Source organism: Bufo gargarizans, chromosome 5 (assembly GCF_014858855.1).
Source record: "Bufo gargarizans isolate SCDJY-AF-19 chromosome 5, ASM1485885v1, whole genome shotgun sequence".
Taxonomy (NCBI): domain Eukaryota; kingdom Metazoa; phylum Chordata; class Amphibia; order Anura; family Bufonidae; genus Bufo; species Bufo gargarizans.
Genome location: NC_058084.1, coordinates 46477867 through 46489216, shown reverse-complemented (window position 1 = coordinate 46489216; position 11350 = coordinate 46477867). Strand labels below are relative to the sequence as shown.

General features: G+C 43.0%; 1 protein-coding gene across 1 annotated transcript in view; it reads left to right on the top strand.

Moving 5' to 3' along the window:
* Positions 1 to 4066: 4066 nt before the first annotated feature.
* Positions 4067 to 11350, top strand: part of LOC122939295 (fibrocystin-L-like) — a gene marked incomplete at its 3' end in the record, with an annotated part of 171561 nt that continues 164277 nt past the window's right edge. Inside the window, exon 1 of the mRNA XM_044295366.1 lies at positions 4067 to 4079. Within this exon, the coding sequence (XP_044151301.1) occupies positions 4067 to 4079 (13 nt within the window). The remainder of the gene's footprint in view (positions 4080 to 11350) is intronic.

The following is an 11350-nucleotide window of genomic DNA, read 5'->3' as shown; positions in this document are numbered from 1 at the left end:
AACCTCAACGCTCAAAGACAGAAGTAGCAGCCTAACGAGCGCACCTGATAGGACACACCCAGAACCCAAAAAGGGAGATTAACCCCATCAGAACCAAGCAGGGAGGTACCTAATCAGGTGAGGGGTAAACAAAAAACCACAGCAGAGAAGCTGTGGTACAGGACGTTGTCCCTAGCAACCAGCAACCACGGAATGCAAGGGCGTAACAGACCTGAATACCCACTGGGAGATGATACCGCCTGAGAGGGGGACAGACCAGGTCACGGAGAACCGCAAAGTGACACAGCCTGTCTGTGAGACCCAGCCTAAGGGCTGTATCTCACAGGCTTCCATAGAAGGCAAGCCCCAATGCCTATGGAAGGCATCCGGCTTGCCTTCTCTGCCATCTGATCCCTGCCACTGCAGCGCGGGGACCCTATGAGGCAGAGGAGGACACTCCGTACCCTCCGCGAACCCTCTGCATGCCGCATCAGCTTTGACTGCGGCATAAAAGGGGTTAACACGCCGACATCAGTGTTTTCACCAATGCCAGTGTATTCAGCAGGGGCCCGGCTATCAGTGACTGCACCCACCCGATCAGCCTGCCATACATGTACGGCGCGCGTCCTTAAGGAGTTAATGATGAGCCAAGGTTTGAAAAATTTGACTCGGCTGCTTCCCTGAATTTTACAAAGAAATTCCATTTGTTACTTTGTCATGAATCACGTTCCTTAGTAAGTTGTGGGCACAATGATGGGGAACAGCAATCGCTCCGCCCCCCGCCATTGAACCCCTCAGATGCCGCGTTTATCGCTGATTGTGGTATCTGATGTTAAAATGGAGGCCTTTCAGGGGTTAATCCGTTTAAAAAAAACAAAAAACTCACCTCATCCATTTGCTTGTGAAGAGGCCATTGCAGCCATCTTTATTGAAGAAAACACGCAAAATCTTGCTCGTCATTACGCTGCCCGGGCACGGTGACGTCATCACTGATGACGTTACTGTGCCTTGTCAGCGCGGTTTCTTCAATCAATATGGGCACGACGGCCTCTCCGTGAGCAAATGGATGAGATATGTGAGGAATTTCGACGAACCAATACGAATCAATTTTTTACTTAAAATTGGAAGGAAGTCAATTAATTAACTTCACTCAACACTAATGATTATTATTGATAAAATACAAATATCTAGATCTAAACAGAGTAAAGTATGAACAATATGAATATTATTAAAGAGGTTCTGCAGTTTGTTTAAACTGATGATCTATCCTCTGGATAGATCATCAGCATCTAATCGGCGGGGCTTCGACACCCGGGACCCCCGCCTTCTCACTGTTTACCGCAGGCCCAGTGACGTCACGACTAGTATCAATGGTCTGGGTGGGGCTAAGCTCCATTCAATTGAATAGAGCTTAGCCGCTCCCAGGCCAGTTGATACTAGTCATGACGTCACTGGGCCTGCGGTAAACAGTGAGAAGGCAGGGGTCCCGGGTGTCGAAGCCCCGCCGATTAGATGCTGATGATCTATCCAGAGGATAGATCATCAGTTTAAACAAACTGCAGAACCTCTTTAAATATTGTCTTTCCAGTATGAACAGTGATAAATGAAACAGCCGACCCGATTATTATTCTGTGACTATGGAAGTGATAAAAGCTGAGATTTTCCAGATATTATTTTGCACCAGTTTCTTATGAAATCTGTTCATTTTAAATGTAATTTTCCTGTATTATATAATCAGCTCGTTCCTTAAGACTAGGATCAGACAGAACTTGGCTTGTTGTTACTGTGGGCAGCGCGGCCGTATTTGTGCAGGCTAGTTTCAGGTTATCCAATTCTCCGCTCACCCCAAAATACACAGGGGGAGATTTATAATGTGCCTTGCGCCAGAAAAGTGGCTTTAAAAAGTAGCAAGCTGCTGTTTGTGACTTTTTAAATGCGATTTGTTGGAAAAAAAAGTCGCAAGTGCCTCTGTTACGCACCGCCATTGCCACTTTTCCAAAAAAGGGTGTGACCAAAAGCAGAGACAAATTTATCTTCAGTTACACTCGTTTTCTAGCGCAAATGAAGCCAGGAATCTACGGCGGCTCAGAGCTACCATAGATTTCTGTTTAGGCTCACAAACTGCCGGAGGATATGCCTAATTTATGATGAGGCCTGTGCCTTTTCATCAATGTGGTGCATCCTACTGTGGCACAGGGGATATCAAGACCTCTCCTAAGAGCTAGGACTGATTATCAAATGCTGGATTAAGGGTACAACTACACGGCAACATATCACAATGGTGTCGCAATGCAAAGCGCAAGATTCTGAAACTGCGACACAACTTAAAAAAAATAAAAAATCCAGACATGTGGGATTTTGTGTCACTTGTCACAAGTTGTGCATAACTTTTCCTCCATTAATGGAAGTCACACACAACACGAGACTCGCCTGCAATTTGCGGTCCCCAATGCACGGAGAATGTTCCAGTGGCAGCTAGGACGGATCCAGACCCATTCAACTTGAATAGGTCCCCATCCGTCCGTTCCATGACTGCCGGTATTCAGGGAAACATGGGAAGGGGAAAACACCTTTAATCATCTCTGGCCCCTTTACTCCACCTTGACCCATAACAAACAACACAGACAACTGTATCATTTTATTGCTGGATGGTGATCGGCCACAGCTTCTTTATTAAAGCGGCAAACCTTAATAAACCATAATATCAGAGCAGTATGCCAAACGCTGGACTCCCAGCGGGCAAGTTAAACCGTAATCATCAGAGCGATATGCCCACCGCTGGACTCCCAGCAGGCAAGTTAAACCGTAATCATCAGAGCAGTATGCCCACAGCTGGACTCCCAGCGGGCAAGCACGCCATCTGCTCCCACCATATCTCCGCTGTACTCAAATGCCGCCACGGAGGAGACCCGTTCTCCAAGCGGGGCTCCGACCACCACCCAGCGGAACAGGGTCTGTTTAAAACCTTCATACAGCCGGAAAAGGAATTACCAACTAAAATACAAAACGCCAACATGTACCATCAAAAACCAATGCCAATAAGAAAACCGGTTGATGAAACGGGGGATAGAAACCCGTGAGGAGAACATAACCCAACCCCTATATAAAATACTAGCCAAACCACCATGAAGGACAGTGTACAGTTCTGGTGTCCCGTAAACAAGCAGACATACCGAAGCTGGAGAGGGTTCAGAAGAAGCAACACAAACTCCCATAAATCTACCCACAGGACTGAGCCACTAAAAGAGGAGATCCCCTGCGTACGGAAAAAGAAGGTTAGAGAGGTCGTTGATCCAGCTGTAAGCACTACACTATATAGTTGCAACATCCGAAACGGTGACAACCACCACCCCATGATCGATACCTTAGTATTGTATGTGAGAACCAATGATGTCCAAAGCTACGGAATAGGCCAGGGAAATATCTCAACTGGGTCTCCAGCATCACCGCGCCCCTGGCACAACTCTATACCAACCACCTGGAATCCCGGATCCCGTTCCAGAAACTTCCACCTCTCGATAACCAAAAACGCCCACCGGGCCGAGGTCCTCTCTCCGAACCCACGGAAGATAACCGAAAGGCCAACCAGCAAACCGCCGAACACCACGACCTGAAAGAAAAAACAATTAGCCTGAGCAGCCACCACTCAGAGGATCGAACATATAACTAGCCACAGAATACCTCTATCCCATACAAATGATTTTATTTTTTATTATTTTTTATTTTTTATTATTCTCACCTTCTAATTATGTATCAATTAGTTATATATTGTCATCGTCCTCATTTATTTAGTTTTTGAAATGTAAAACCACAGAGGAAAAAACCACGCTGAGGAAAAGGAATTGAAGCCTCACCATAGTAAAGTCACAACCGAATAACCAACAAACCGTCGAAACCGGGCGGGAGAGGAGGTACACACCACCTAGGTTCGCTGGATCGTACTGTATAGCCGGGGCCGAAGCCCAATAAAAACCTATTACCCCATAAAAACCAGGGATAAACCAAACGCTGTGCGGCCTAGAATGAAAGGACAAACATCTTGGACGAAATAGCAATAAGGCAAAACAAAGGCTGAAGGAGGCGAAACATGACCTACCAAAGTAAATACTCAAATAGAGGCAGCGGGGCCGCGTACAAACCCTGAATCGCTGCGCCCAATACCGCCGAGCCCCACAACACAGCTGCACTAGAATAAGGCCTCCTGTACCGCACACATCGCGGGTATCCCCCTTGGATTCGCCCCTACTGAAACCCACCGAACTGCAACTCCTATAACACTGGACCTGAGGCAATTGAAATACAAGCAAGCAAAAATTTGTGAGAGAGTCCGAACTCATCATAGCCCAGAGCTTAGAAAATAGTAAATATACAAAGTCATCTCTATTACTGAATGTTTCTGCCAGGATCCAAACACCGCCCTGGGATACCAGCAGCAATTATGGAACCACTACACAAGAGGGACAATTTTCCATTCCTTTCATTTATTTATTTACTTTATTATTATTTTTTTTATTTTTTTTGCCCCAGTATATATGAATAACCATGCCACATATGACAGTATTGAAAGCACAACTAGAACAGATTAAATAATTATTATTAGTATCATATATTTAATTTTTAATTTCCATTTTTAATTTTTTTTTTTTAATACACACGGCATAGTGCCAAAGGTAGGAGCCCAACAGGGAGCACTACTTACACAGGAAAGGAACCAAATATACTATTTTCATTACATTATTACGGAATATGCGAAATACCACCGCATATTATGTCATCCCTTGTATATCTATACCATACTCCATCTCATTCCAATTTATTCATCATTCTCATTATTATTATTAATATTATTTGTTTATTTTTCTTTACATTTTTTTATTTTTTATTCATATATAATTTTATTTTTTAATCATCATCATTTATTTAATTATTATTATATATATAAATTATTATTATTATTTTTTTCTTTATATATATATATATATATATATATATATATATATATATATATATATATATATAGTTCAAGAAAAAATGGCGGCACTGGTGTTTTCAATATGGTTGCAAAAGGTAGGGTGCACGTCCCTGGGGGAATAGGCTTCTTACCCCAATTAGTAAATCCGGAAGAGTGAGCGGCACTCCAATAGTAGAAAAAACAAGTGAACCTTTATTCACCCAGGTGCAACGTTTCGGCTCTGCTCTTGAGCCTTTTTTTATGCTTGAAAAAGGCTCAAGAGCTGAGCCGAAACGTTGCACCTGGGTGAATAAAGGTTCACTTGTTTTTTCTACTATTGGAGTGCCGCTCATTCTTCCGGATTTATATATATATATATATATATATATATATATATATATATATATATATATATATATATCCATAGAAAGATTCAGGCAGCACTCCCTTCAGTGCAGATATAATAGTGCAGGTGCCCGCGGTGGTCCCTCGATATGGGACAAATTCAGTAGAAAAGGAAAGTCCGCAGCACTCCTTTAAGTAAAAAAGTGAAATTTATTCACACATGTCAGACAACGTTTCGGTCCTCTCACAGGACCTTTTTCAAGTCAAGTCATGACTTGAAAAAGGTCCTGTGAGAGGACCGAAACGTTGTCTGACATGTGTGAATAAATTTCACTTTTTTACTTAAAGGAGTGCTGCAGACTTTCCTTTTCTATATATATATATATATATATATATATATATATATATATATACCCATCTACCGGGAATGGACCAGTGGGAGCTATACACAAGGAGGGTCACTATACCGATGGCTAAAGAAGCACCTAGCCATAATCAGCAAAATAAAACCCCTTGTATCGTGGGTAAACAAATAACCGGAAATGAACCCCGGCCAATAGTAAAAATCTACACACCACAGTATAGAATAACTCCCCGTACATAACAAGTAACCGCTGGTGAACCAACGTGAAAACAAGTAAAATTTTCTTTATTTTTTTTTTTTTATTTATTCATTTTTTTTTTTTTTTTTTTTTTTTTGAGGCTCAAAGCGGTTTGAATTAAGAAAGCCTGAAAGTTCGAGCTACCAGCTCGCCAAATATAACCTTTATTAATAGCCTATATGGGGTATTGAACCCAAGAACACTGCACGCAAAACAGGTGTCTCGACAGTGAGCTATAGCTCTATCTACCCTAAGCATTTACCCACACAGCCAGAAGAGCGCCTAGAGTACAAACATACGCGACACTATATATCACAAATTAAAACCCATAGCACACCATCTATAGAATGAGCATACGGCGTACGAGATACGCGAGAGGATACAGAACTAAAGTTCCTAAACTCCCAACCCCATCCCCTAGGTAACAAACTAATTTAACTATATTTTATTTAACTAATTCCTTTCTTTCTTTCTTTTTTATCGTATCGCTATATACTGTAACGCTATAAAGTAGGAAGCTAAAAGGAATACCAGAGTTATAAACCTCAAAACGTCCACATGAAATCACGTAATGCTGATATTAAAGAATTACTCAGGGAAATTTATTTATTTATTTTTTTAATTTTTTTTATTTATTCATTTATTTAATTTATTGTATTTTATTTTATTTTTTAATTTATTTTATTTTTTTTTTTTTTTTTTTATTTTTTTTTTAGGGTGCACGCATCCAAGCGTGCACCGGTACTCACCAGGCGTAGTGTAATCAGGGACGGCGCCACCGAAGTAGCATGTACAGGAACTGCAACCCAAAGGGCCACTACAGTGACCAGGCCGAATAGATGGTAGGCACCTGCCTCTTACGGTTCCGAATGCAAAATCAGACCAGACTCCTCAGACGCACCCGACATACCATCAGAAGACGACGGTGAGCGCCGCCTGAAGGAACTGGGTCTGACACCTGCGAAGGAGGAAAAAACACAAAGCAACCCCTGCTCCTGGGGTTGGGAGATACAAACAGGCAAAACCTGAGACCCATAGTGCCCCATGGTTTAGGAGGGCACTAATTAATAAATCTGCATCAGTAATCCGCTGTACAGGCAATATGAAATATGTGGCACAATTATGAATGGAAAGGGAGAAGCTACACAGCAACCCCGGCTACAGTAAGGGGCGGTGCTAGGGCTGGATAGTGTTGCGCACAAATATTCGAATTGCAAATTTTAATCGTGAATATCGGCACTTCGAGAATTAGCGAATATTTCGAATATCGCAAAATATATTCGTAATTGCGAATATTCGATTTTTGGGAAAATACCAGTTCATGCGAATTTTTATGCGAAATTTTATGCGAATATTTAAATGCGCATTTTTGCGAATTTTTGCAAATCAAGAAAATAATGCCTGGAGATCATGAATTCGCGAATATATGGCGAATATTCGCCCAAACATTCGCGAAATATCGCGAATTTGAATATTGCCCCTGCCGCTCATCACCAGTGCTGGAGCCGGTCCTTGGTCCCAGGGGGCCACATAAACAGTTCATGTGTACAGAACCCCATGAGCCCCACTAGTGGGAGGGAAAGGGGCAGGGGGCGGTAAGGGATGCTCTGGTGTTGGGGGCGAAAAAACTCCCTATGCCCCCACCACCGATCATAAAATAGTCAGCCAAAGGCGATGTGTAGGCGCTAAAAAGGGGGGGGGGCAGGGATACAGTGCGGCGCTGCGAGACCTTACAGGTCGATCCATAGAGGGACGCAGGTCAGATCAGGACTGCAATGTAGAGGGGGAAAGGAATGGGGGTGCCGTGCGGATCGCAGGTCCCTCGCTTAGGCGGTGAGGCTGCTCGCATAGTGCGGCAGCTACTGGCCATGCCTGTTAAATGGAGCGGGGAGGGTGGGGGGGCTCGGAAGTCACCGACGGCACCACTGCCTAAGCGCCGGGGCTGCTCGCATGATGCGGCAGCTCCCGGCAAGTTCAGTAAAATGGACGCAGAGCAGGGAGCGGGGAGGGGGCGGGGATCACCGCCGACCCCATCGCTTAAGTGCCGGGGCTGCACGCACGATGCGGCAGCTCCCGGCCAGAACCATGAATAGGAGCAGGGGGGGGGAGGGGGCCAGGGAAGGCCGGTAACGCTCACAAATGAGCCGGCCAACCCTCACCCCCCACATGCAACTCGCCGGGAGGCCAAGAGGCCGCAACTCCCGCGGAAACTCGGAGTGGACAGAGCAAAGAGGGAGCATACCTCTACAATCTTTGCTTCCACGTGCAAGAGGAAGTGCTGGAGCAGGGGGAGGGGTATATGTACCTTCAGGATTCCTGCACCGCCCCCATCCTGTCTAAGGAGATTCCACCAGAGAATTAACCCCTTAATGGCCGTCCTAATCCACCACTACTTAAACCTTAAATAACGGGGCCAGCTCCCAGAATGTCCTAAAGGGGGAATGGGGGGGGAGGAGGACCATCAGTCCCTAAGCACCCTCCCTATACAGTCGGGCGCTTGCCAAAAAAGAAAGGACATGTTTGTAGTGTTTCCATGGGGTTCCGTGCCTCCGTTACGCACCGCATCTCCGTGATTGCGGACCCGTTCAAGTAAATGGGTCCACATCCATGATGCGGGCTGCACATAGCCTGTGCCCTGTGTATTGCGGACCCGCAATACGGTCATGGGCAACACACGGTCGTGTGCATGAACCCTTATTGTGTTTTCACAGCCAAAACAAAGTTCTAAAATAGTTGTGTGACAGGAAGTTGCAGACAAGTCGCGCGGCTTTCCTGCACCATGCTCAGTGTAGCCATGCTGTAAAGGAATTTGATATTTTGTTGCTTGCTAGAAAACAGGTCCATTGTTTGCCCACAGCTCCCTGAGTGGGATGCAGAATCTAAATGAACTGTTATCAGCTTCCTTTAAACTTCTATTTAGTCTAAAACTATTTAGACAATATTCTTTTTTATTTGTCATATTCCAGTTGATAACTTAGGCCTCATGCACGCGGCCGTTGCCCAGCCGTGGCCGTATTGCAGCCCGCAAACAGCGGGTCCGCAATATGTGGGCACCAGCCGTGTGCTCCCCGCTGAGGTTTAGCGAACCTTAACTGTAAAGTTCGGGTTCGTACCGAACTTTAGGATTTTTGGACCCTGGACCCGAACCCGAACTTTTCAGTAAAAGTTTGAGTTTGGTGTTTGGCGATTTAATGGCACTTTTTGAAAGGCTGCAGACCGACAAGGAGGGCAGGGGTAAAGAGTGTGTGGAGGATGATGAGGTACTAGACCCCACATGGAATCAAGGTCATGCGAGTGACCTGTCTAGTTCGGAGGAAGAGGCGGTGGTCGCACAGAGGCACCAGCACAGCAAAAGAGGAAGCAGGGGGCAAAAGTGTCTGTTACATTCTTGGGTGACATTTTACAATTTTTGCCGTAAATAAACCCCTGCTCTGCATAGGTGACAGGGACCTAAATTTAAAAAAATCGGCTGTTAGATTGTCAGGTGACATTTGACCAATTTTGCTGTATACAAACCCCTGCTCTGCATAGGTGACAGGGACCTAATTTTTGTAAAATAGTCTGTTCAATTGGTGGGTGACATGAACACAGTTTTGCCATGAATAAACCCCTGCTCTGCATAGTTGACAGGAACCGAAATTTTTTAAAATAGTCTGTTCCATTGGTTGGTGACATTAACCCATTTTTGCCAATGAAAAACCCCTCGCCGCATCCATAAGAACCTGCTGTATAAAAATATCACATGACCTAACCCCATAGGTGAACACCGGCAAAAAAATAAAATAAAAACTGTGTCAAAAAAGCAATTTTTGTCACCTTACTTCACAAAAAGAGTAATAGCAAGCAATCAAAAAGTCATATGCACCCCAAAATAGTGCCAATCAAACAGTCTTCTCATCCTGCAAAAAATGATATCCTACCTAAGACAATCGCCCAAAAAATAAAATAAACTATGGCTCTCAGACTATGGAGACACTAAAACATGATTTCTTTTTGTTTCAAAAATGATAATATTGTGTAAAACTTAAAGGGAACCTGTCACCAGGATTTTGGGTATAGAGCGGAGGACATGGGTTGCTAGATGGCCGCTAGCACATCCGCAATACCCAGTCCCCATAGCTCTGTGTGCTTTTATTGTGTAAAAAAAACAATTTGATACATATGCAAATTTCCTGAGATGAGTCCTGTCCCTGACTCATCTCACATACAGGACTCATCTCAGGTTAATTTGCATATGTATCAAATCGGGTTTTTTACACAATAAAAGCACACAGAGCTATGGGGACTGGGTATTGCGGATGTGCTAGCGGCCATCTAGCAACCCATGTCCTCAGCTCTATACACACAATCCCGGTGACAGGTTCCCTTTAAGTAAATAAAAAAAGTATACATATTAGGTATTGCCACATCCGTAATGACCTGCTGTACAAAAATATCACATGACCTAACCCCTCAGATGAACACCTTAATTTTTTTAATAAAAACTTTGCTAAAAAAAAACATTTTTTGTCACCTTACATCACTAAAAGTGCAACACCAAGCGATCAAAAAGGCGTATTCCCCCCAAAATAGTATCTAACTGTCACCTCATCCCGCAAAAAATGATCCCCCTACCTAAGACAATTTCCCAAAAAATAAAAAAAACTATGGCTCTCAGACTATAGAGACACTAAAACATGATTTTTTTTGTTTCAAAAATTATATTATTGTGTTAAATGGAAAAAAATAAGTAGACATATTAGGTATTGCCGCTTCCATAAAAACCTGCTCTATAAAAATACCACATGACCTAACCCCTCAGATGAACACCGTAAAAAAGCAAAAACGGTGTCAAAAAGGCAATTTTTTTGTCACCTTACATCACAAAAAGTGTAATAGCAAGCGATCAAAAAGTCATACGCACCCCAAAATCATACCAATCAAACCATCATCTGATCACGCAAAAAATGATAACCTAAAACAATAGCCCAAAAAATTAAGAAACTATGGCTTTCAGAATATGGAGACACTAAAAGATGATTTTTTTTTTGTTTCAAAAAGGATATTATTGTGTTAAATGTAAAAAAAAAAAAAAAAAAAAAAAGAAGTATACATATTAGGTATCACCGCGTCCGAAAAAACCTGCTCTATAAAAATACCACATGACCTAACCCCTCAGGTGAACACCGTAAAATAAAAAAATATTTGAAACTGTGACAAAAAAGCCATTTTTTTTCACCTTACATCACAAAAAGTGTAATACCAAGCAATCAAAATCATATGCACCCTAAAATATTACCAATCAAACCATCATCTCATACTGAAAAAAATGAGCCCCTACATAAGACAGTCGCCCAAAAAAATAACAAAAAACTATGGCTTTCAGAAAATGGAGACACTAAAAAAATAATACTTTTCAAAAATGCTTTATTATGTAAAACTGAAACAAATTGTCGCATCCGTAACAACCTGCTCTATAAATATACCACATGAT